The sequence below is a fragment of the Gasterosteus aculeatus genome, chromosome 8 (assembly GCF_964276395.1).
Source record: "Gasterosteus aculeatus chromosome 8, fGasAcu3.hap1.1, whole genome shotgun sequence".
Taxonomy (NCBI): Eukaryota; Metazoa; Chordata; class Actinopteri; order Perciformes; family Gasterosteidae; genus Gasterosteus; species Gasterosteus aculeatus.
In genome coordinates this window covers 16682317-16709423 of record NC_135695.1, presented here as the reverse complement: position 1 = coordinate 16709423, position 27107 = coordinate 16682317, and the positions used below count along the sequence as shown (strand labels likewise).

General features: G+C 45.3%; 2 protein-coding genes across 4 annotated transcripts in view; one reads left to right on the top strand and one right to left on the bottom strand.

The window, feature by feature from the left end:
* On the bottom strand, nucleotides 1-25421 carry acbd6 (acyl-CoA binding domain containing 6). Of its 3 annotated transcripts, none has more exons than XM_040183945.2 (9): nucleotides 25174-25421; nucleotides 23191-23326; nucleotides 22908-22972; nucleotides 22609-22705; nucleotides 20079-20152; nucleotides 16536-16641; nucleotides 13824-13913; nucleotides 2403-2433; nucleotides 1-861 (listed from the first exon to the last, which is right to left on the bottom strand). In XM_040183945.2, exons 1-9 carry the CDS (start codon nucleotides 25419-25421, stop codon nucleotides 707-709), a joined length of 1002 nt encoding a protein of 333 aa, XP_040039879.1. In that variant the 3' UTR covers nucleotides 1-706. The 3 variants fall into 3 exon arrangements, with proteins under 3 accessions (XP_040039879.1, XP_040039882.1, XP_040039880.1); XM_040183948.2 differs by lacking the exon at nucleotides 25174-25421 and adding an exon at nucleotides 23421-23700; XM_040183946.2 differs by lacking the exon at nucleotides 25174-25421 and having other exon boundaries at nucleotides 23191-23750.
* The window catches only part of xpr1a (xenotropic and polytropic retrovirus receptor 1a), a 52195-nt gene continuing 50053 nt past the window's right edge, over nucleotides 24966-27107 (top strand). The window contains exon 1 of the mRNA XM_040183944.2: nucleotides 24966-25472. Within this exon, the coding sequence (XP_040039878.1) occupies nucleotides 25404-25472 (69 nt within the window). The 5' untranslated portion in view covers nucleotides 24966-25403. The remainder of the gene's footprint in view (nucleotides 25473-27107) is intronic.

The following is a 27107-nucleotide window of genomic DNA, read 5'->3' as shown; positions in this document are numbered from 1 at the left end:
TATATGTTGAAGACTTTAATGTGACAAATGATTAAAGCATTCCTTGAACATAACAACTGAACCATGTACAGAGGGTCGGAGAGGGCTGATCCTTTCTACAAGGCCTGGCTGATTGGCAGACCCGGACAGTAGGTCTGGGCGATATGTATAAAATATTACATTTTTGAATTTCATACCGTTTATAGATTCAATAGGTGGATGGGAATGTCTTTTTGTTTTATCCTGTGAATAAATAGCTGAAAAATACAGATATTTTATCATATTGATGCACAAATCCTGTCATTCCAATATTGCCGATATATAAGCAGTCCTGCTCACTGAATTAGAACATTGCCTGCAGTCAAATATAGCAAGAGATATTTAAAGTATAACTACGTCAGTATAGCAAAACCACCAGTGATTGCAGTAACCGTCATATCACTCAACCCCACTGGGCATATAAATTCAATATACAGTATTTAAATGAAAACACATGTGGTGTTTTTCATTTTGTGTGTCTTATCAAATAGGAGGGCTAATGTTTGCACCCCGTAGTTCCAAAGAGCAACGCCAACAAAATCAAACCTACCTGAAATCAAATAAAACTCAATCAGCAATCCTGGTTTACCAACTGCTGGGATGAACTGAGTCTCTTTGGGGATCAAGGAGGGCCGATGAAGAGCGAATGAGTGGAGCGGGGAGGAAACGCGCTGAAAAGATGGGCCTTCTAGCCTTTCGGAGCCGTGTGCTGACGCAGGAGAGAGGAGATGGCCCCGGATTCAGTGACCTCCTCGGGGAGCGAGCCCTCCATGTCTTTGATGGAGGGGTCGGCTCCAGCGTTCAGCAGCAGCTCCACGATGTCGGCAAACTCGCACGCCGACGCTGGGAAGAGAAGAGAGGAAAAAAGGTTGGAGGAGTTATAGGAAAAAGGAACAAAAGAAACAAACATCCACGTCCACTTTCCCCAGAGGTACTTCCTGGATCACTGCAGCTCATTACCTAAAGTCATGATAGTGCAAAGCAGTTCGGAGTAGATGTGCCTCGTATCTTTTTCTTCCACATTTGTAGTCACGCACAGTGTGCACAGCGCTGCAGTTAATGAAAAGCCAATCTGCAGGCCCAGCACTGACATTGGCCTGGACCTGTAGTTCCCTCAAACACTTCATTTCTGCCCCATTGGCAATTTGTGCCCCACTAAAAGGGTCTCCTCTCTCTCTCTCTCTCTCTCTCTGTGTGTGTATAAAGGGGAGGAAGTGGGACAGGCATGCTCTTTCTTAACACAGTTAGCATGTCTCTGCTTCCCCAATGCACCTCTCGCGCCCCCCCTGCCCTTCTCCCCTCTCATCCCTCTCTCTCCTCCTCTGTTGTTCTGAGTGCTCCTCTCCATCGGTGTCAAGCGCCCGCTCCTCTTAAAGAGCGGACTTTGTGCTGCGCCACGATCGCTGATGTCAGCAGCCGCGGTGATTGACAGCCAGGCCTTTTAACCTCGAGCACAGGGTGGCTGGACGGCCGCGTGGATGAGGGGGTCACAATACGTCGGAATGCATACCAAGTTTGTCTGCGTGCTCAACTTGTGACTGTGAACAGCACGAGTATCAAACGCGGCAAGAGCCACTTACCTTTCAGCCGAATCAGACTAACAAAGCTCGGCTGATTTTTCCCCAGCCAAAATTGCACTTCTCCTCTTGTTGCTGTAAACAGCATTTTATTCAGCCAGGGGTTGGTGTGTGTGTGCACGTGGCGGGTGTCTCGCCCGGGCTTTGAGCTGTTAAAAGTGGCTGACCCCCCGGGGGAGCCATAGAGGAGGAGAACAATTTATGGTGAGCAGTAAACCCTCAATTAATCACTTGCCAGGCTCTGTGGCCCTGTGCAAAGAGAGGTGGGAATGAATTTTCATTCTCTGCTATTTGTCTCTTGGAGTTCATCGCTTATGTTTATTAGTCATCTTTTTATGCCTCATCCTCGGGGCTTCCTTTGCCGAGTGTGTTTTGTGTGTGCTGATCTCCATCGGGTGATGCAACATGCCCGCGCCGACGCCACCGAGCTGGGGGACAGATGGTGCAGCCACACACACTCAGAGGACACGGGAAACGCCCCTCCGGGACTTTTGTGTTGGGGCATGAGAGGGTCAGGGGTGTCTAAGGACCAGTGCTGATTTCCTCTGGGAGGCCCACCGATTATTACACACACACACACACACACACACACACACACACACACACACACACACACACACACACACACACACACACACACACACACACACACACACACACACACACACACACACACACACACACACACACACAAATAAGAAAACCAGACAGGAATCCACACATACATACCAAAGGACACACACACACACACACACCAGCACAAGCAGAATACAATACAATTGAGATTATAAAAGAGGTCCTTCTTACCATAATGTAGTGCTGTCTGTCCTTCATTATCCTGTAAGACAAAACAAGCATCAGATGTTACAAAATATACCAACCTCCTCCTTCTTGTTGGCTGTGCACCAAAGGTACAATGTTTCCAATGTACCAAATGCCAGTTATGAGATGATGAGATATTAAAAAGCCTGTCTGAGGGGGACTTGAACTTCAGTGGTCTCTTGCAACTATGTGTGTGTGTGTGTGTGTGTGTGTGTGTGTGTGTGTGTGTGCAGGCAGATTTGTGAGAGTACGGTGAAAATGATTGTGGGGACAAGGGGTCAATGATAGAGATATAATTCTTGTTAGAACTGTAGATTGGACATAGGACACAGGAGATATATGTGTGTGTGTGTGTGTCAGTGTGTGCAGGTTTAATAAGACAATATATATGACAGGCGTCATCAACAGGAGATCCAGTTCTTAATCACTTTTCTAGCTTGCCTTTGCACCTTCTAATGATGACAAATGGTCCAACCGCTGGCTTCAGTCACAGAGTAAGAGCAGTCCTTGAGCCAAGCACAATGGCCCCAAATTCCCAGAGACGGATTAAAAGCAAGCAAGCGCAGTGACATTTCTTTTGGTGCCCTAAAATGTCATTGCAGTGGAAATACCTCCAAATTACTAAAAGTGTTATGGCAAAATTATTCATTAGTCTTTCCGCCTTTGCCCTTCCAACAGCGGATCCTCTCATGCGCCTTCCTGCTTTTCGGCTACTTTCATGTCCTCCCTGCACTCTCATCCAATTCTTCCTCCTCTTCTTCTTCTGTCCTCCCTTTCTGCAGACCACACCTCCCTCATCCCGTTCCTTTCATTAGCTCTCGCACAGTCGCCTCTCTCTCTTTTCCAGTCCCTCCTTTCTTTCCTCTTCCCTCTCTCCTTTCATTACAACATCAACCGTTCTCTCTCTCTTTTCCACTCAGTCTTCTCCTCCATCTTTCCTTTCCTTCTTGGTCCGTTTCCCGTCTCCCCTCTCGAGCCGGCTCTGGTGCAGAGTGATCCTCTTGTTGTGCGTCTCTCTCTCTCTCTCGCTCCGGAGCAGCACTTTGGGGACCTGCTGATTGGATTAGAGCTTTCTATTCCCTCTGGGTGGATCACAGAGCACAGATGCAAATCGCCACCAGCGTGGAGAGCGTGCCGTAGTTAACCCAAGCCAACAACGCTGTCTGTCTGCGAGTTAAGCAGCAACCTGTGATGCATCGAGGACATTGTGTCTGTCGCCCACAATGATTCAGAGAGACAGGGAACGATTCTACAGTCAGGGCACTTTCTGTAAACCAAAAAAAAAATCAAACAAAAAAGATTTAAAAAATGAAATGTGCTCTGCAACTGAGAGGAAAATACATACTTCACTTTCTCTCGAGAGCGTGCACAGACACATGCAGCTATGATTAAAGCATAAGGGGGTTTAAACCCTAATTTGCTACAGGCGCTAATTGTCAGCCAGTCGTTCAGCGAGCGCACACCGAAGAGTGTGAATGAGTGATTGATAGTTCACAGGCAAACACTATTACTAGTACGAAAGTACGGTTACATAGTATTTTTTCTTGTGAACGTGCATGTTCGTCAGGGAGTACGTCGCCAGTGTGTGCGTGTGTGCCCGGCATACGTGTTTCTTGCATGGTCATGTGAGGGGTCAGCGGCCTGTCCTCTCAGCGTTGCCTAATGCCCCTTCATCCAGGACGGGGGCTTGATGGAATCACAGGAAATTGGATTGCCTTCCATTTGCTTTGGAAGCAGCCTGGAAGCGACACTCCCACCTCTCCCCCAATACCTGCAGTTATTTGCCCCCTCCCCCCCGCCCCCCGTCCCTCACCTCCCTTCCTTCCTTCCTTCTGGTGCACCCCTGTTCCCATCCCATTACGGAGGCGTGTCGCACCAAACCGCCGCTTTTACATGTCGTCCAAAGTTTCCCCTTGCGGTGCAGAAATGCTGGGCTGGATGTCAGCAGAGTGCTCAATAAAGCCGCGGCTTGCACAATACCAGCAGCAGCAGCAGCAGAGATCCAGCGCTGTGTAGTGTATCACCCTAATGGGGTGGAGCAATATGCTTAGGAGCAGCATGGCTCGGGATTGATCTATTAGTACAATTGCAGTTTTGCTGAATTTAAGTCACACCGATCTATCATTTTTGCCACACACTCAACGTGAAGCGAGATTGATGAAAGAGAAAGACGGCAAATTTAAGGATGTAGGAGGATTATGAGCGTGGCCTTATTTCTTTATGGATCAAAAAGAAACGCTGGAACTATTTCAAAATAGTCAAATGAAAGATGATCGTGCGTGTATACATTTGTGTCTCTTTTGTCAGACGTTTCCCTACAGAGGGCAGGAGTGGGATTGAGGCCAACGAGGATCAAATCAAACGTAGTCTGTAACTGTGTTTACCTGCAGGGGGACACGCAAAAGGCCCCGTCACAGATGCTGTGGTCATTTCTGGAAAGTGATTTCGCCTTCACAGACCAAAGGACTACAGGACAAGAAAACTGCAAACCCGAGCTGTTTGCTCCAGCGTCACCAGCAGGGATCACGGCCCCATCGGAGGCAGAAAGTTAACTCAGTCAGGGATACAAATGGGACACAGAGGTGGCTGGAGTTTATCTCCTCTTGGAAAACAGGTTTCAATCAGTCTTTTGTTGTGTTCGTCTACGTCGAAGCCAGAGGAGAGATCCTGGACTAAAAGTAAAGGTCCGTCACTGCCGGATCTGAGTCTGAAGGAGGCACAGTGAGAAAAAGTGTTTGGTGCCCCGTGGACTGCAAAAGCATTCATTTTTCTCTAAAAAAAAAGATGCTGCTTAAAAGGTGCTGTAATTAATCATCCATATATCATAGCTAGAGTCAGTGTAATTACAGCTAACAAACAAGACCTTAGCCAGATTACTGGCAGACATTCCGGCCACGTCACCAGGCAAGGGGATGTTTTATTCTTCTGGGGTGAGCAGTGGGCTGCGACCGTATCAAAGGAAGTGGCTTACCTGCAAAAGCTAAAAGGCCCAAAAGATAACCGTTGTACAACATGTTTCTTAAGAGGTGAAAGCAATATATAAAAAGGTCATACAGTCATGGGCGGCACGGTGGTTGGCACCGTGCCGCCCATGACGGTCCTGGCTCCCGGGTTCTGTGTGGAGTCTGCATGTTCTCCCCGTGTCTGCGTGGGTTCTCTCCGGGTACTCGTGCTTTCTCCCATAGTCTGAAGACACGCACTGGGGATCAGGTTGATTGGGTACACAACTACGAGCAATTTAGATTTACCAGTCTCTCGCCCGAAGTTGGCTGGGATTGACTCCACACACCCCCCCCCCCCCCACGACCCTGTATGAAGGATAAGCGGTGTGAAGATAGATGGAAGGATGGATATGCTCCTCCCATGACCTCCAGTAGATCTCTTCATTCTCGCCATCACATCCTCTCTTTCTAGTTCATCTTCAGCATTTTTCTCAGGTCTTTTTTCTTTATCTCAGGAAAGTTTCTCAGGGCCTTTTCCCCCCCACTCTTCCTTTCCCTGCCCCCCCCACTCTCCCACTGCCCCTGACAGCAACATTAAACAAGTGGGGAAAAATGGACAAGCAATTATGATTTATGATCAATGCATGCAGCAGCTGCTGACTTTTATAATGACAGTGGTTGGGGGGAGGGAGCGGGGGAGTGAGAGGGTACGAGTGTGTGGATCAGTCTCATGGGTGTGTGTGGGGAAGATGAGGGGTGAATCGATAGGCGCCTGGGATCATTGGTATGCAGATTCCTGCAGATAGCATTATGATGAGCAGGTGCCATTAATCAGTAAGCAGAACACAGAGCGATGGAGGAGAGGGAGACCCTCCTTCAATGGGTCCCATCTGTAACCAGATCAGCTACCGTGGCAACGACATCACGGACCGGACACAACCACCTTGTAGCACTTTCTACTAAATGTATTCCAAATTCTAAAGACTTTTATGTTTATCTTAATCTAAAACAAATAGCATCAAGTCCTGTGTATCTCTCCTAGTCAGTGCATTTAAGAAAATATCTGATTCTAAAGTCCGCTATAGAACATAGGCAGAATTTAGAAAACTCCAACAATGTGTGATGTGATTTGTAATTCATCTAAATGCAGAACTGCCATTTAAATCCAAAGATGAAGCAAGAATTGATCATACAAACATGTATTGTGTAGAAGTACGTACTATGCATGTAAAGGCTTTTGCATGCACGTGCGTGCGACCTATTTGCTGCGTGTATGTTAATGTGTGTGTGTGTTAGGAATGCCCTCCTGTGTTAAACGGATCTGCAGATCGGGACCGGTCCTAATTGAATCTGGGTCTCCTCTCTGAGCCGGGAGAGGTAACCTTGCCACTGTGAGCACTGCCACGCACGGTCAAATTAGCCAAAACTCCCCGTCCTTCACACCTCCTGGGAGTGTCCTTCGAGTGCCCCACCCAATCGCCCCCATAGCTGGCATCAGTAAGTTCACTATTTGGGGGGGAAACCCTGAATGATTCATAGGTCAAGAGCTGACGGGGGTCCCGGAGGATGTCAGGGATTATGGGTATCTATTGCGTCAGAATTGTCAAGAGGCCTGAAAGTGTAACACACTTTCATTCGGGACATATCGTCCATCCCAAAACCACTCGTGTGGTTCTGGGGCGAAGGATAACAGGACTATCCGGACCTCGGTCTGAGAGTAAACGCTCAAGAGGCTGCACATACCTTTGACTACAACAGCCTGACTAGCCGGCCTTTTCCTGTCACACCAGACAAAAGAAGCCTCCCTTTCTCACTAAATCTCTCCAACCCTGTTCTCCCCCCCCTTTCTATCCCCCCCCTTCCCATGTCGCAGAGTTTGCCCGTTCCCGTGGGACACCTTGGCCTCCATTAAAGCCATCAGAGAGGAGGATGAGGCTGAGACTCTGAATTAACATCACCAGAGGCCCCGTCTGTCCTCCTGCGGCACATCAATGATGTTTAAAAAGAAATATATGAAATAAATAAATACATAAAAGAGTGTAATATGAAAATCAATGGCCAGGCAGCGGGGGGGAGGGGGGCTGCAGCTAAGGCATTTGGAGTGAGGGACTCATAAAGCTGAGTACTGCAGGAGACTGATGGAAGGCAAAACACTTACTTTGTTTATTCTCTCTCCTCACCCCCGTCCCCTCCCCTCACTGTCTCTATCCAGCCCCCCCCCCCCACTCCAGCCCGCTCCGTCTGAAGCGGTCGAGGACAGCTTTAATGCTCCCGACAATTTATGTGGACGGTTAAGAACGATGGAAATCAAATAGTTGTGTGCGGGCAGGGCCCAGTGAATGGCCAATGGGAAAGAAACAACAGCTGATGATGGCACGGAGGACTGTTACCTGCTGGGACGGCTCTTTAGGCCACGCTCTCACTGTCAAGTCACTGGCTCCTTTCTGAGTGCTCGTATTATAGATTCATAACGGTATCCACGTCCAACGGGCCCTTTTAACACAGCGCGGCGACAGACTTCATTTTATCAAGTTGAGCTAATTCGCAGCAAGTACTAAATATGAACGTTTATAAGAGCGGCTTACAGTGTGTGTGTGTGTGTTTTACCAAGGTGTGTTCAGATCCGTCTGCTTTAACAGAGGCGTACACACTAGAGGCAGGCACGCACAAACACACAATAAATGACACTTTGGCCAAGTATTAGGAGGAAGCGCTTTCTTAAATATCTGCATTAATGTGTGCTCCTAGCGGTGTCTCAGTCTGCTGCAAGGACAATAGTGTGTGAAGGAGCTGACAGTAGCTTTGACACCCTACTTGCATCAACGGCAAGTAGAATATGCAGATATTACACATGGTGGATACATGCAGGAACCATCATTCATCAACATTTATTGTGCATATTGTCTGTCTTCTTGTCTCATGGTCTCTATACGGACATGGATGAACAGCTCTATCACAGTAGGTGTTATTGTGTTGTCAATACTCAACATTATATCATATTAACGCTTCTCACGGTCCGTTGAGACTGTCGATTTAATGACCAGATATCAATGTCTCGTTTTGGCTTATTCAGTGAATCAAATACCTGACAAATTAAAACTGTATCTTCATACCCGTGCAAATATCCTATAAAAGTGTAATAAAGTCATCATGGTAAGTGGTTTGTAAGATGCTCAATGACTGCCTAATACAGCCAGAGTTGAAAAGGACACGTTCTATGAACTAAACAACCCGTGACCGACTCATATATTTATATTTGCTGTATTTCTCCCGTCAACCTATTCTTTTCACCGTTTTTATTCAGTAAACCCACCATTTATTCTGTGTTCGTACTTTCCCACCATGCGGCCTTCCCTTTCTTAAAGACACTATATATTTAGAGGGAATAGGTTGCACAATTACAAACACACGGGCACACACACACACACACACACACACACACATGCTCAATTATGACAAATCTTGCTGGATATTTGTTATGACTGTCCTGACTGAGCCATTAGTTATCGGAGGCAGTGCTGGGAAAGGGGAGGGATACAAACGTGTAATAATGCCTCCACCATAGAATTTCAATCAGCCACCCCGGAGTGTGTGTGTGTGTTTGTTTTGATCACACAACTAGTTGACACCCCCATAAAGGACACAGTTGAGATGGTTCAGTGTTCTTTGTCAGCTACACTAGCATGCTATGCTTGAATTCAAAGCGCTCTAAAATGTTCCGAGTAGAGCTGCAAAATATCCACGGTAACTGTTGCAGCGTTCGTTTTTGTTGTTGACTTCAATGAGAAATGTCACGAATAGATACAGGTTTACGATGCCTCTTTTATGAAGAATGAGCACGAACAGACGCCAATGCTAATGATTTGTTCAGTTTAAATAAAATGGAAAATTTTGTCACAAGTCAAGAACACCTTATTTTTTGGAGAAAGAACAGTTTGTGTAATTTGCTCATTTCAGAATGAAAAAAAAAGCAAACATTTACATAGCAGATCCATTGTTCAAGTTATTAATGAAGCAGAAATGCAGATTATTTGATGGCTTCAACCTAAATAATGATTTGTATTGTGCTTGAAAAATCAAGCAAATAGTGTCTCAGATTATACACACGTAGCGATTGATCTATATATAAAATGACTATTGGTTAAAGCCCTAACGGGACAGAAACTAATAACTGTTAACTAACTGGAACTGTCTGTATCTATGTACATGTCAGTATTAGGAATTTAATCTTGAAATACGTTGTCTTTAATGTATTATGTACACAACACATACACACACTTTTGATAAAAGTTGTGGTTACGGATTGTGTTAAAACGCTCTCTGGTGAAGAAGACACTGTTGCTACATTATTTCTAACTTGTGTATATTTGGTATTTTGGACCACAATGTCTTTTTACTTACCAGCCAAAGTTTCCACCAACACTGACACATGTGCAGTGACCTAATATCAGAAGTTACATCAGTTCGGTCAACTTATTATTATGTGAAGAAGAGAAACTGAAGCAGCTCAGTCCCTTTATATCATATTGATTCCCCAAGTTCATTTATCATTTGAGATCTCCCTGAGTCACTGCTTGTAGCCCGAGTCCACCCTGACCACTCGTATCAATATCAAGTCAATGGATCCATACCTTAAGGGAGTCTGTGCCCTCACAAATCAGCCACACATACGCTCTGTGTATATACAGTATATGTGCACAGCTGCCTCGCTCCATTTTACACACAAGTACACGAAGAATACTACAACCCAACTAAGATAAGACAACTCTACATTAATTGATAAATCAATAACATATGTGCCAGTCTGCCAATCTGGAAAGCAGATTTTTTTTCCCCCACTCACAGATCTTCCTGCGGGTTCCACATGCAGACTGCGTGTGTGCGACTAGTTGTGCGCTCTCTAGCCACCAATTGCAGGCCGCCCAGTCAGATATTTATTACTATTGATCTAGCTGGTCCTGGCTGGAGACTTTTGTTCTGCCGGCTCGAGGCTCTGACCTCAATTAAGTTATGAATTTCTATCTGATAGACTGGGAGCGCCTGGGGCCCGCCGCGGCCGCGCTACCACGCTGGATTAATTAGAATTAGCGGTGCTGCGAGTTGCCCTCCCCGCCTCATGGATCATGTTGTTTTAATACAAAGTAGAGGCGGAGGCGTGGGACGGATGGAGTGAAGGGGATGGGAGCTTTGGAGGGGGTGGGGGGGCGACGAGGAGAGGGGAAGGATGGAGACAGAAAGAGAGGCAGAAAACGAAGGCATGAGTCGAGTGACAGGATGAGAGACACGACCATTTGCTTAAAACGGCACCGCATTTCCCTCCAATCGGCTTCTTTAAACCTCAACAATGTTTCCTTCCCGGCACCGTGTTTGTTTTGCGTTAACCTGCGTCTCACCTGTCCTTCCTCTTTGTTAGCTTAATCCCGGCTCAGTCACTTACCCTCTCAGTAAATCAGACATTGTACTAATCTACTCCAGACCATTCCTGACCTTTGTTGCAGGTCTGCAGCATCTCCAAACCAAAGCCCACGAACGGACATGTCCTTTCTACAAATGCGGATTTCCAAGGCAACCTTGCAGTTTGGTCGGAGGGATCGAAAGGGGGTTGCAGGTAGTATTTCCACCTGTGTAGGTGTGGGATTACACGGTCTGAACAGAGAAGGACCACAGGGGGAGCGGACACACACAAACAAACATCCGGACCGGTAACTCTTGGTTCACACGGAACGAAACCAGACCAAATATTTGAGACGGCCCAAATTGCCCATTTTAATTTTCACTTGCAGAAATTAGAGGGAGAATGTTAGCTGGCCTGAAAATACCCAAATTATAAAATAATCTGACACCGTGCTTTATTACAACAAAGACACTTGTTACAGTTAAAGGAACCGTGGTGGTGAGGTCATCGGTGTCTGATGGAATGTCCTAAACTTAAGCTGATGCCTTTTAATGCTCTTAGATACATTCTAGCACACAGAATATCCAGTGTCCAAGCCCTAATTTCCATTATTACATTTGGTGAGGTTTACTCTCATCTTTCCCACAGTTTGTGCCCCACTTCCTCGGGGGGTGTATTAGCTGAGGGCGCAGTGATACGGTGAGGGTGAGGGTTAATGTGCAGTACCAGGGCCTGATCTACAATTGGCAGGTGGCGGAGCTGTGATGTGTGTATTCAAACACACACACACACAACTACCTATTGTAGTTTATCCCTGCCTTGATCCAGGATTAACTATCAAACGAGCTTTTAATTCAGGTTACCAGGGTTTGGGAACAATTCACTTAAACAATCAGTTGATTAATTTCAAACGATTTTCCTCCTCTGCCAAGCAAATAATAATACTTTTTGTTTTAACTCTCAAAGTCCCCCTCCCCTTTTTAATCAACAAATTAAGCATAAATCATGTTTGATCTTTATTTACTGGTTGCTGTGCAGTTGCTAGAGGTCAAGAGAGATTACTGGTCGCTCTAATAGCCTGCGAGCAACCCCAAACATTCTCTATTACTCTCATGAACACACAAAACTCCCCATACGCCGTTTCTCGTGGCAGCTTTAGGAAAAAAGGACAAAAGCTCAAAGCTGCTCCATCAAGTGTTTGTCTTTCTCTAATATAAAACAGTGGTCTAACTTCTTTTCCTTGGCAGATTTATCCAAAGTAAAAAAACAAACCAAAAGGCAGCGTGAGCAGGTTCCAATGACAAGCATATCGCTCTGTAAGCGAGGGAGGGGTGGGATTCAGCGCACTGTATTTTTCGCTCAGCCACCTCATGAATCTGATGCCTAATGTCCCCCAGTAACGCTGCAGGGCTCCAGTGGCTTTAATACTTCCTCCAACCTCTGTGAGGAAGGCAGGTGAAACGGTCCTGATTGCCTGAATGCACGAATTCAGGAAATGTTTGCACTTTGGACACCTAAATTATGCCCCCCCCCCCTTGTTATCCATCCTTCACAAAGTTGCTGGAAAAGGCACTATCATAAAGCAGAACCTAAAATAATTTAAACACACCTGAAAGGACTTTTAGATTATTCCATCCTGTCTCTGTTCACTCCAATGCAAAATATTTAAGATTATTGAAGAAGCATTGGATTTTTTCCATCTATCTCTTTTCAGAACCAAAAAAATTAGTCAAATCAGACAAAGATGGTAACGATATAAATGAAAAGTCTACCGAACTTCATCCACCCATCGCTACCCGCTGATACGTCCTGGCGCCCTGGCCTCTCAATTTCTACTTTACCAATAGATACATGACTGTAAAGAGGGTGCATCTTACAAAAGGATAACACGTACCATCAATCCTCCTCCGCTGTCATTATCTTGATACGGCTCTAAATCATTAGTGAAGTGTTTTTTTGTAGTTATCCCACTGGTGAGTCTTTTATGAACCATTCACCACAAATCCCCCCCCCGCCCACGACCCCTTGCTCCCCGTGAACATTCAAAACAAAAGGGGCCATGCATGACCACAAAAGAGAAAGTCATTTGTGAAATGTCCTGATTATGTGGGTTGTGCAACGTAAAACAATTTGCCTGATTACTTCCAATTGATTCGGCCTTACAGTTAAAGCCTCCGTGTGCGGCCCAGTGAGCTGCATTGTGTCGCGCCGCTGGGCAGGGAAGTGGAGTAATTTCTCCGATGTGCAGCTGAGCCAGCTTACCGCCAAAGCTAAAGCCCTCCTGGATGCTGCTAAACCTCGTGGAGGCAAAACACCACGCTAGCCACCGGCTAACTCTGTCTGCTAAAGCCCCGGGGGATTTGTCTGTGGCACAAAGTGAATTAAAGGTGACCTTCTGGACGGGATGGAGAGGGACAGAGCGAGGGAGGGAGAGAGAGCAGAGAAGGGCAGTTGGGAGTCCTGGAGATGTCACCGTTTGCCTTGAGCATGCAGGTGAACATGTGCATAACACTTCTTGCAATAAACGAGACGGCTCCTGCAACCTTGAGATTTCACCCTAAATCCTTCGGTTATACGTTAAAACACAAATGTTGCAACGGATCATCTTTAACTTCAGAGGATCAAACAAACATGCTAAAGTGCTCTGGTGAAGCAGAGCCCAGGGTGAAACTTTGCACTGTATGAATGTTGATGTTCTGCCACCACCTAAAAATAACTGACTGCAGCTCTCAATTCATGCATTTGCTGAGGTGTAATCTCAAAATGTCATCGAGATCCAAACTCTGGTCCCAATTATGTGCGAGTGGTCGTTCTACAAAGTTATTTCCCCATTGGCGGTTTCTTCGTTGAAGGCTTTCAAAAGCTTAAGAGCAACACTGGCGCTTTCAGCCCATATAGCACGTCAAAAATAATAAAATGAATAGAAACTAGAATGCCTAAAGTTGGACGCCCGACTTTTGCTCTTTAATGGCAATAACTTGACGTTCTGGGTAATTAGTGTCTTGTTTGGCGTATTGGCTCATTGATTTAGCAGTTAATTATCACAGAAAGAGGCAAAACGCAGCTCACCTGATTGTTGATGTCTGCTTTGTGCTGCAACAATACAGAAACCATCTCCTTGTGTCCTCGGTCACAGGCCCAGTGCAGCAGAGCTCGACCCTGTGAACAAGTGCACGTGGCAGCATAAGAACAGGTTGGAAGGAAAACTAAACTGGCTTGTTTATCTCATGTCTCATATTTACACCAGAAATGCATAGTGCACATTCCCCTACCGCATACTCCTCAAAGTCAACTTCTACGACACGCGTGTTTGACGTGAACATGTGAGCAAAGAAGTGCAGTTAGGAGGTTGGAGTACAGGCTGACGAGTCACCTGCACACATCTGTAAAGCTTGATGGATGAGACTCAAATTAGGAGAAGCCCTCTGATCCACGACTCGATCTCTCTCACACACAGACTACTCCTCAGGTCCAAGATCCTTGTTCTAATAAAACCACGCAAGCTCATTTTTCAGTGGGGCCAATTAGGTAAAGCAAACTCTCCAAGTTCAATTCTGTTCCTTAAATCATATTGATCACCAAGGCTGCCTGTTAAAATGGAAACTTGTGCGCCGGGACAGAATACCAATAAGTCTCTCGCTCTCTCCCCTCCCCCTCCCCCTTCCCCTTCCCCTCCCCAGGTGTCTCTGCTGCTGACTGCTGGCAACATCCTCCCTGAAGACCAGAGTTTACTATTCCAGAAGACCCCCCCCCCCCACACACACACACAAATGAAGTGGGCTGCTTAAATAAAACATTGAATGTATAAAATGGAACATGTGCAGCATTTAAAGCTGAGAAAACACTATTAAGAGAAACATTCAGTTTGTGCGAGCCAGTTCGGGCATTGAGAAGAGTTTGTTCTGATTAGAGCGGAAATGGTCCCATCCAGGAAGGTAAACCACAGGTGATAAATGTTAAGCACTCTCCACTCGAGTGGGTAGCTGACTAAAAGCCTCCTTTATCCTCATTTGAAAGGGAGGAGAGAAGCATCGCTGTTAAGAAAGATCGGCCGTTACAGCGGTAAAAGGGAGGAACGTCTCTAAGCAGCAACACAAACGGGCACATCAAGCACACCTGGTCAGTGTACGCTAAATGTATGTACATTCCCCTTCTCCCTCTCCTCTCCCCCCTCGGCTCTGCGTCGATGCACACTTGTGGTTTGGCATGTTTGAGTTTGTGGGAAACCGAAAGTATCCAGCGTATATACATGCAGTGATATAATGCTAAAGTCACATTGGAAACGTACAGTTATGCAAACTTTTCCTAATTATACCAAACAAACAGTAAACTGTTTTATGTGTATATATGTTGAATATTGGATGTTTATGAGAGACAATTGCACGATTGTGGTCAATAATAAACCTTCCTGTGATGATAGGTTTGTGCTTCCAATGAACCGATTCAAAGACGTTTGCAGTTTATTGTTTATGATATAAAAATGAGCATTTGGGTTATTTGTGGTCATTTTCTCATTCACTTCAACGAGAAGTGTCCAAACTTTTAACTGGTACTGTATAAACTGGCCAGCAGCTCTCACACTGAAGGAATGCACCACATAACTATACACGATGATTATCTTGATTGACAATTCAACATCTGAGCGCACACTTTCAGCAATACACAATCGAAATACTTCCATCCACAATTCCTTTAAGTATTACTTAAATATGTTTATTTCTACTAATACCACTTTTATATTAATTACCTACTAAATAATATGATGTCCTCCTTTCCATTTATGAGAAGTACACACCTTCCATAAATGTTTTATCGAATTACGTTTACTGTTGATGTTTTTATTGGGCTTAATCACCAATCCTTTCTGATCAATGAATAACTCCTTTTGTTTACCTCCTTTTCAGTTTTTAAAAAATTGTATTTTCAGGATGAGTTCATCAGCCGTGCACGTCTTCCACACGCCTCCAATAGAAATGCATTATATTAGATTTGGTTTCCACACCTACAAATACATGTATCCCAGGTAGATATTTGGCCACCTGCTCAAATATCCGGCTTCTTGCTGATTTTCGAAACTTACTTCACCATTGCCCTCTGCTGTCGGGCGAGCTGCGCTGCAGCAGCACAAACGACAACAACGGACGCGCAAAGCTCTCTGTGCCGAGGTGCCTCGACTATCTGGGCTCTGACTGGGAACCCGCGGGCCGACAGCCCGCTCATCTGAAGAACGGCTGCGATGAAAGGGAGGCAAGGGGGGTGAGCCGTTTGGCCTGGCCGATGACGAATCGGGGGCAGATGAACGGATACCACGGTCAATCCAGAAGACACCTCGCCGTGGTAAAAGCTGCTCACACCATTTACTCGTCTCGGCCGGCGGAGCGGTTCCCGCGTGCAGGTGGTCGGGATCGTTGACACCGTGACGTAACGACCACAAAGAGAGCAGCGTGAGCCGTCCCAGAGTGACCTGTACATTTTTTTGGGATACTCTGGTCATTTTCAACCGGCCCTCCTGCACGAGGGGTAAAAGCACATACCAATGACGCTGCGGAGTGTACGGACTCTGTGCTTTGCTACGGGGGGGGGGGGGTTGAGAATGGATCCCAAGGATGGATAAATTCCCCATCCTCTCCGCCCCCGGTTGCCCAATACCGACACACTGCCATGACAGTGTTGTCATGGCAATTACACATCCTTGAAAGGTAAACTTTTAAACAGCCATTCTCACATGGCATCAGTACCGTTTCCATTGACTTATTTCTCGGCAGTGCGCTCCGTAGTTACCTCTTCGTCTTTAGTATTGACATCCGCTTTCTGGGAGGTGATGGCCTTGCTGATGTGGTCGATGTTATTTTCTCTGCAGTAGTCAAAGATGTTCCTATCCTCTTCCCTGGGAGGGACACAGAGAAGGGCACGAGGAGAACACAGTTCACTTCATTATTTTCTTTCCGTTTGTGGATAAAGAATCAGATGACTTCCTATGTTTTGAGATATGTGTGAGATTTGAGGAGCTTCCAGCCCCACAATGGAGGTGAATGGATGAGGTATTTTTACACATTCAGTCCTGTTTGCTCTGAACAATCCACAAACCTCACTGCGAGCAGTTCTCATCGGAGCTACTTACAACCAGATTAATGGGGACAGTATGTATTCTAAGATCCAGCGTAAACTGAGAAAATACGTTTTCTGTCATTTGTGTGAAGCGATCCTTTAACTGCATTAACACCTTCGACGCCCAGGAAAGCCACGCCGTGCTACTAGATCATTTAGTCGTCAACGGCACAGACGTAAAAGATAACGCAAACACACAACTGGTCTCTCTGTGTCACACACACACAGGCAGCAGAGCCACACGTGCCACCTCCCGCGGGAACACTGGCACGCGACACACACGCAACCACGCACATCCTATCCCACCTCTGATTATATCTCTGTCTCTAATCACCTCCTGGCATTGGGGACAGGAGTGAGTGCTGGAGGGGGGGGGGGAGCAGGGTGCAGGGGTGGTGGGCTGTTGGGTGAAGGGGAGAGAAGGGGCTAAATCTCATTTAGAGCTTTACGCCTTCCCCTCCCCCTCCTGCCGGCCATTCAGATTAATTGAATTTAGTGCCCTATTGTCTGATAGAGACGCCGCATCCCAGCCGCTTTCCCACTCCCACGCGGTAAGTCAGTCCTCCCCAAGTGCCAAAAGCGCCCAGTTCCCGCCTGTGACGCCCGTCGCTCCACTGCGCCGGGCTTCACGAATCCCCCAGCATACACCTGGCCCTCGACACACTGGGGGATACGGTGGGCTGTTGTCCCATTATGACTGGGGAAGTCAAGTAGGTGGTCTTAACAACTATCGTAGTTAGGGTTCCAGTTCCCGTACGGCGCTCTGATCAGAACAACTCAGACGGTCTGGCTGGGAAGAAAAAATGCAAAAAAGGTTTCATGTTTTTGCCTGAAATAAAGGGCCAACTTTACCCCAAAACTCATTACAATTGCATGTAAAAGAGGTGGAATGAGTGGAATAGAGCAGACAGGCTATTTCACACAACATTGTGTTGGTTTTTGTATAGATAGTCAGCTCCGAACTACATTAATCGCAATTAAAGATGTGACAGGATGTGGGCTTAACACTTCAAAGTTTAGAGGATTCTACGTACACAGCTGGATCAACTCCTAACTCCCCACAGTGGAAATAAAACCATCTTACTCACGATGAGCACTTTTCATTGTTTGCGGTGAAGTTACACAAACAAAAGTTTCTTCTGCCGGTTGTTCTTTAATGAACCGCTGTACTTCCCTTTCTTCATCGTTTTATCTACACGCTTTATCTCCCCCCGGCTCCCTCCTCCCTCCCCTCCCTCTTCCCGCCATCTCCTCATCAGCCCGTGATGGATTATGAATAACTCATTACACTTTTATCACTGCTGGGTTATGTATGAGCACATCCATTTACATACTCCTGATTACCAGCGCTATGTTTATTCATGAGCCTCCACGCTGGGCCACACCCACTTCCTCCTCTGATGCCCACGGTGACCCCGAGTGTCCCTGATGTGTGGCCACCATCCGTCTCCCCGGCAACTAATCAATAGGCCAGCTCATCAGTCTTTCGTCGACGGTCGGACGGGGCCGGCCTGACGGGCGCATGACACATCCTCACATTTATAAAGCGCGAGCGTGAGTCTAATGTAGTGTACGGTTATATTAAACACACAACTTCCAAAATAAGCTCACGTGTGAAATGTACAATCGCACACAACAGACACGTGTATTTAGTCTGTGGCCCAGTGAGACACACACACACACACACACACACACACACACACACACACACACACACAGACACACACACACACACACACAGGCTGTAAACAAGCAAAATGATTAATGTGGGTCATATAACGACGTAACGTCAACAACACATGCATGCAATGCATGCTGGGAAGGTCACAGGCTACTCTGTCATCACAATAGCTGTGGTTTTGTGTGCGTTTCAGTATGTATGTGAGCTTGTTTTGTTTGTGTGTGTGTGTGTGTGTGGGGGGGGGCGGGGGGGGGTCCAGTCCGGTATACTGGCAGATATGTCCTTCATCCATCAGGATAAACTGGCCACAGTGGTGAGAACACTCATCTACCTGGCCTGAGCTTCACTGATCAACACCACGCCATCCATCCATCACACACACCTCCTCCCCTGTGAGACAACACGCCTAACATGGCTGAGCTCCACAGACGAGGAACAATGAGAACTCAAATAATGTCCAGACATCGAAGCCTCCAGCGTTTATCAAAGTACTTTTTCCAGGAGGGCGAGAGAATTACAAACGTAGCATTCAAAGCCTCTTCAATCGCACACTGATCAGCTCGGTAGCTCTGGGATATTGCTAATCAATCCTGCTTCGGTCGACACACACAAACACACACGCACAAGCTCACTCCATATTAAACAGCTAAGCACCTGTTAACCAGACAGAGTTAATTGCATTGCTCATCTCACATTCTGTGTGTGTGTGGGGGAGGAAATTGAAATGCAGCAGAGCAGTGAGTGTGACAGTTCTGGCAGGTTATGCACGGATTTGGATGCAATCGCGTTGACATACAGAGGCAAGTGTGTATTTATGTGGGCACGCGAGTGCATAGGTGTGTGCATGTGCCATGTTAACAACTTCTTCCTCGCCGGCTTCCCCCCCCCCCGCGGGGCAGAGTTGCTAGTGGATGTCTCCGGTGGGGAGCGTCCTTCTGGGGAAACCCGACGCACCTCGCTCCGTCTGCTGTATCCGGCACGTCTTCAAGCCCCCTCCCTCCACCCCATAGTACCTCCCGAATCGTAACGTGATTAGAAAAGGGGAGACTCTGGCCGCCTCTTTCCAAGGCCGTGCATACTAATCACATACAGCCATTTAGGAGGAAAACCTGCAGGATTCACACATCTCCTTTTCATCTCCTAAAAAGAGCTCTTTTTCATTGAAATGAAGATGAGCTTTTTAAGCTCGAGTGAGTCGGTCAGGCTGAAGTAAATGGAGAATATATTTCATTAACATAAATCAGAACTGCATGACGAGACGGTGCCGTAGCTGGAGACCGGACCCTGAATGGAGCTACGGTCAGTTGAATAGAATCCGATACAGCATCAAAGCCAGACTGAGATCAGGTTGACCTAAGCATTAAATAAGTGATTTACAGCTGAAGCAAAAAGCTGAGTCTGTTCCAGCACAATCAAGTCAATAATGCACAATGTGTGTCTAAGAGCTGCTTTTCCCCTTGTAATAAATGTAATAGGCAGGTTCTGACGTATGGTTGTCCGTTTCTGTGTGGAAGTGTTACTTCTGATGTAAATACCTGATCATCTCCTCCTGGTATAGAGAGCTAACCGCCGCTCCGAAGCCCGCTCTTCTTTCTGCGCCTCGTCTTTCCTGTCAAATCAAAGACAGGAACACATTGACAAACAAACACTGTGAACCGAAATTGTATACAACCCGATGCATATGGATATTTGTTCAATGAGTGTGAAAGAGCCACGCAGTCTGGTTTGGCTTAGTTCTGCAGCTTGTGCTGTTAACCCACATTGACAAATGTGGTCCATGTCTACACAACCGGGTTGGTTCATCTTTGCAACGTGCCTATAGATTTGAACCTACAGCCTGTGGAGATCTAATGCACGACCCAGATGGAGATCGAAATGTGCAACTTTGAAAGAAGCCTCTAGTGCTTCAGACATGACCTCATAGGTTGTAGACGTCCAACAACATGCACAAGACCAATATAAAATGCGCAGCGCCTTAATTGTGACTCTTGTTAATCTTCTGTGCTCCGCGTTCACTTCAGCTGGGACTTTATTATCCAGCCTATTCTTCACCGACTAACCTCGATTCACAAAAGAAGAACCCACACAAATCTGATTTCAGAAAATGGGGAGAACAAGACAAGCAAAGCAAAACAACGGTACGTGAACTTCTGGGACGACCTAATTCACTTCAGAAACTCAGAATATTCGCTGATGCACTGGCCCTGCTCCTCTTCAGTATAATGTAATATAAAGCCAGTGTCTGCTCAACAATTGAGGCAGGAACAGAGGTCAAATTCGTGCTATTATTCTCTCCCCTGCTTCTCGGTCTATGCACTCCTACTTACACCATTTGACTGAGGTTCCCAAAGAATAGCAACTGCCATGCTGCGGCGCTTTGTTAACACTAATACGATCAGCTTCTTTTCAGGGGGACAGTTGTGCGTTCGCTCGCCTGCCTGCCCGGCTCTCTCCTGGCATTGTGCGGCTGTGGGGCAGAGTCAGCGCGTATTGCCCCGGCGGCACGGGCGCAGAGAAAAGAACGTGTCAGAATTTGACATGCGGGTTGACATTGACACTATTAAAGAGACATAAATCTGGAAGGAAGGGATTGAAACAGGGTTGGGTTAATGAAAGAGTGAAGGGGTTACAGAACACATAAGGGAGGGCGGGGGGAGCAGATTAATAGAGGAAAAGAAGGCAGCATAAAGGTGGAGAACAAAGAGGGAAAGGTGGAGCAAGGAAGAGGTAGGTCACACAGGACATGTGACGGGCCTCTGGATGCACACATATGTGTATTCTTTGGCTTTTCAATGTTACAGAAAACAAACTACTTCATCCGTCTGGGCGGTGCTTGTGGAGAATCCGGGGACTGTCAATCCATTCCCTTGTTTGGAGAATATGCTGCAATTGCAGAAGGTATCCACACACTCTTGTCCAGATGTTTTGGCTCATGTGAACAGCAACACGCAGATGTGAATTACAAGCGAAGGTAATTTGAAGCCTTTGGGCTTCAAATTACCTTCCCACAAATTTGTAATTTGTAATCCCACAAATTAGCAGAATGGTCCAGCCACTCCCCAAAATAATGGAGCCTAAATTCAGAAAACAATTTCCTTATTGTTCGCTTAATAGGAATCATCTCAATTTTCAAACAGTATTTTTTATGTAAAACCTTCCACGTGTAGATAAATCAAAACTATCTTAATGTGCAGTGTTAAATATTTGAATTCATATTTACTCAGCAGTCACAGTACACTTTGATGTGAAAATCCCAGCTGACAAGTTTGTTCTTAGTGTCCCAATAATAATACTCTGCCAAGCTAAGTAGACGGTACAGTTGTTGTTGTTGTTGTTGTTGTTGTTATAAGTGAATGCGCCTGCTGATTCCCCAAAGAACAGCTGGCCCTTGGCAACAGTACCATACTGACACAGTTGACTGATATGACCAAAGGGATATGACAACGGTCTTGTAGACATGTCAACAGTCTGTCTTATGTACTGATACACACAGGCACACCTAACTAGGACAGTCCCTTGCATTATTCATATTCCAAAATGCAGCTATTGAGGAACACAAAATAACCGTCCCATGTATTTTTCATGCTTTGAGTACAGAATAAAGAGCCACTGAAAGGCTTGGGACAAAAATATACTGTGACTGTGACCTCTACTGGCAAGAAAACTCACTGCATCAGAATAGGGCAGCAAATTTATATTTTGGTCATCATTTTTCTACTTACCTGATGCTAATATTAAATACAGCTAAAGGTTTGCTTGAATAAGAATAAAGATTGTTGGAATTTGCCATTTAGCAGAATGCTATAATCAGGTAGGAAAGAAGTAGAAAAGTAGATTTACTAGGAAGATGTCAGCTTTTTCCTTTCAACAAGTTTGCCACCAGCTTACGCTCTGTAATGTTTATATAATTACCGTAAGGGGGCATTATTACTGTTCCTGCCCTACTGAATCCTCTATATTGGTGCTCCGAATAATACCAAACCGTAGAAAAAACATATCTCGTAGTTTATAATAAAGATTGGTCTTGGTATTTAGCTTAGACTTCTCGGGGATGGTTCTTTTTACCTTTGTGCAGCCTTCAGGGTCTAACACATTAACACAGGAAATGTACTCCTGCATTGCCTGATCCACTTCCATGTCCCCAAGCTGCTTCCAAGCTTGCCTGTAATGAGATCACAATCACTGTAATGTTTGACAAAGATTGTCAATAAAGAAAAATAATCAAAATAACACACTTAAACGGTGAAGAAAATTTAATGTGAGCCATCATTTGAAGTTGAAAAGGACATTCAGGACAGAAGACATTTAAAAAGCACGTGTAATACAGTGTATTAATAACTGGCTTCCAAATTGAGGCTACATACCATTTTCTCTGTCCCTCAAAGTCAAAGAAGCCAGGTTTTGGGGTACTGCACTTTCCAACTTTAGCCTGAAAACAAAAACAGTCTCGATTATTCATTTAGTCTCGTATTATCCACACGTAATTACACCAGGTGATAAAGTAGAGGTTTCTAGGCTTATTTAATCTCCACTGTCAAAAATGAGTGATTGACACAATGATGTATGGCATGTGAGGTATGTGGTTATTATCTAGTCCCGCGGTGCACTTATTCGATGGGTTATATTCAGCGGCATTTATTCACTCACCTGTTTGTATCGTGCATACAGGTACAGCAGCTGGTCCCTGCTGGCCGTCTGAACCAGATCTCGTACCCGGTCAGCTGCAGACTGAAACTCCCGCTCCAGGTCCTCTCCCTCCATTTGGTCCCCCGCTTCCATGGCGCTGCAATCAAATTTACCCAAGCCCAGATCTGAGTCAGAGTCCGAGCCTGCTCCACCGAGAGGCTCCCCTGTGTCTGGCCGGGCCGGATCTGTACCTGATCCCGTCGCAGTGTCCGGAGAGGACGACGGCGACCCAGAAGCCATTGTTGTTATTGTTTATAACCTTAGCGTGCCGTCAGGGACGACGCGAGCGGGAGATCCGAATGAAAAACGTTAAAGACGAAACGTAGATTAGCTGTCATAAATATCTTTCTTAAGTATGTCAGGACCAATTTTGTCTTTAATTCCGGTTTTTGTTAAGAATCCGTGACAGCCGGATTTGTTTCTGCCGTTGGTCCGTCTCTAGTACTGCAGAGTAAAAGCACCGGGCGCATCAACAGCCTGCGAGAAAAGGTTCCGCTTGTATCCCTGTCTGTGCGCCGTAATTGCGGGTCTATTTTAATTTGCTTGTGTTTTAAAAGTACATCGCAAAAACTACTTGAAAAGACAATCTTTTGGTGTGTTTGTTGTGTGCAACCAATCGGTTAACAACAACTTCTATTAATTTTTGTAAACGTTAGATTAATTAACGTTAGCTTTAGTTACTTAGTTATTAACTTAAGTAGCGTGTGGTAGGCTGATGAGGTTCTTCGGACAAGTCGAAATTGGGTTATTTAAGTAAATTTGAATATTACATATTTTAATTATATATCATACATTTTCGGTAGCTCTGTCTGTTATTTTAACGTCCTTAATGTCGAGGGTTAAACTACCAACGGCATCATTGGTCCAACAGTTAACAGTTGATAGCCTTCTCTGTTCTGTTCGGTTCACGGCCAACAGTTCGTTGAATTACTTTCTAGTCAAATTTCGGTTTGATTATTCAGGTCGATTTACTATCCTTGATACCTTTTATTAATCGAATATATCTGTTTATACGCTTGGCGGCCTAATGCATTACCGCAGTTTGTCCAGTAGGTGTCGCTATTGACGTGCTGATGAATCGTCACAGCGCACTAGATCGACACAAAACCATCGCATTGTAACAAAAACACACCGAATAGTCTATTCAACTTTTGTTTAGGATATTTGTAGTCTCACTGCCATTGAAAATGACCGTTTCAATGGCTTTCGCCGTCGGAAGCGGTGGTGTTTGCGCAGCATAATGAGCTCCTTTTGAAATGCACGGTATAGCCTGTTATCCTGTTATGTCTAAAACTTTTGATTTTCCACTGAAAAAAACTTCTTCTTTAGACCAATTCAACTGAGCATCCAACTAGAATATCTGTAACTACGCTGTCCCATTTCAAAGTGCCTTGTATGAATAAGTAGGCTACTCCGTTCCACGGCTGTCAAGCACAAATGCACGCAGAAGAGTAACGGGTGATGACGTCAATGGTGAGACTTGCAATCAGTAGCCTATTTGATGGTTAAATTGAGTTTGCGCTTTTTGGCTCCTTGGACTTCCAGACGAAATGCAAACTGGGAAACCAATATCATATAAAGTATTTATATTATGAAGTTGAACTTTATCCCCCTCTTTCATTGCACGTTAAATACAAGCAACAACAATCCTCTCGCAAGGACCCTGATTTATCTGTGTAGAAGGTGTGGGGGGCACTGGCCGCACTACCAACACGTTTATTTTTCTTTCTTCCGCTGGAGGTCCCAACAACCTCCGCCGCGCGCGCTCTGCTGACGCAACCACGCAGCCGTGGCCTCAGCGCGATGGCGGACCGCGACGTCCCCAGACCTGCCCAGGGTGGGACGCAGCAAAGTCACTGAGCCGCGCGCGCACCGGCTCCGGTCAAACCGAGCAACACCGCTTCAAAGAAAGAGAAAGAGCGCGATAGAGAGACGCCGCTGTACCTTTGCAGTAAGCTCGCCGAGAAGTAGTTAGTATGTGGGACGGGATCCGCTCCGGAGTGCGCTGACCGGGACGACGCAGCAGTGGAGTTGAGGAGGAGCGCGCGCGCCGCATTTTTTTTTTTTTTGGAGGCAGCAAGTTGACTGAGAAAGTCGCGTCGACTGGGGGATAGAAAAAAATTGGATTTAAACGGTGGTTTGAGAGGACTGTTTTTTTTTTCTTCTCCGGCAAAATGAAATTCGCGGAGCATCTTTCGTCCCACATCACTCCAGAGTGGAGGAAACAGTATCTGCAGTATGAGGTAAAGTGACATGTGTCTTTTATTGGAAATAAAAGTCTTTGGGAATATGGAAATTCTTGAAAACTCTCCCGCAAAAGACACGTGGATTTCTTTGAGGCAGTAGTTAGTAAGACGAGAGGCAGTAGGCGTTTTTTCTCTGAAAAATGTAACAGCGTTTTAAACCTTTTCATTCGGTTTCAGTTGAGCCTGACGCAATGAAGAGGGGGAAATAAGGGTCCTGTTGTTTTTGGACTGCAAATTGACTGCGGGTGTTGAGCCAGATGCAGCATTCATTGTTTATCATTTCAGTTAGCTGAGTTTTGACATTTACAAATGAACAATTAACTGCCTTGCGTGGATCAATTAACCAAACAATACATTTTTTTAATAATACGTAGATAGTAAAGCTATTTCACAATATTTTAGACATTTGACTGTATTAGCTGTTTTTTAAATGACTTTGAAGGGTTTAAATGATGCCCGTATATTTCTTTTTTTAATTTATTTGAAAGCACATATATATATATATAAATATAAGGAAATTCACATTTCTTTGGATTTATTGGGAATCTTCATTATTTGCAATAATAACTGAGCACCATGGACATTTCCCATTGATTAATTATGCATTGTTCTAAAACTTCAAATTTCTTTCAGTAATTGTCCCTTGTTTTTGACAAGTTATTTCATATTTTTAGTAGTTGTCGTTATTATTAATATTTAGCTAAATTAAACATGAAGGGTTGTTTCCATGAATCAACCTGCAAAATTCAAGCCCGCTGGATTTTCTCTCTGGTCTCTGATGTCTGTGGATTTATGGGGACCTTTGTGTGCACACATGGTCTTTGTTGGGTGGTGTACAGTGCTTGAGCAGTATTTCATATTCACACCCCACTTCCCCCTGGTTCAACATTAAGAGCTTTAGTGCAGATATGCAGTGACAGGGAAGGCTGCTCTGTTCCATTTAGCTCTATGAATTATAGACAAAGACCCCGTTCTCAGCAGCCTACATGCCCCGACTCAACAGAGGCTCGCTGCGCTGGATTATTTTGGAAAAATGCCCTGCGTATTATTAAGTTACAGACACTACAACAGACATTTGGATCCGTCCAGCCTGACGTGAATGATATGCTGTCATCATCTTGTGATTAAAAACAATTCTTGGACAACATAGTTAAAGTGGGGGGAAAAAAAGTGCCAGAAAAACAAACTGAAGCGAGGGAAACTCTTCAGTGGAATTACATTTTAATTGATTATTAACCATACATCCACATCTTGTGTGCCGTCTTTGTGTGCAGACCGATGCACTGTGAGCACAGGGACAGATGCCTGGACACACCAGCCATTTTACACCTCCAGTCATCCGCTCGGCACTCACTGACCTGAGATGGATGATGATAGATTTTCTCTGTCATCCACGTTTTGTGTTGGTATTCGGGAATATTCAATACAATTATCTTGAATAACATTAAAGTTTTCATCAATTTCATCAATAGAGTCACTTTGAATCCGAAATTGTATTTCAGATTGCATGTTTTTTCTGCTGAAATTGTCCATATCAAAGGACGCTACCATTTTATTACAGGAATAACTTATTTATATGAGCACGAAAGATTTATTGACTTTATCAGTCTATATTTGATACTTCTTAATTCT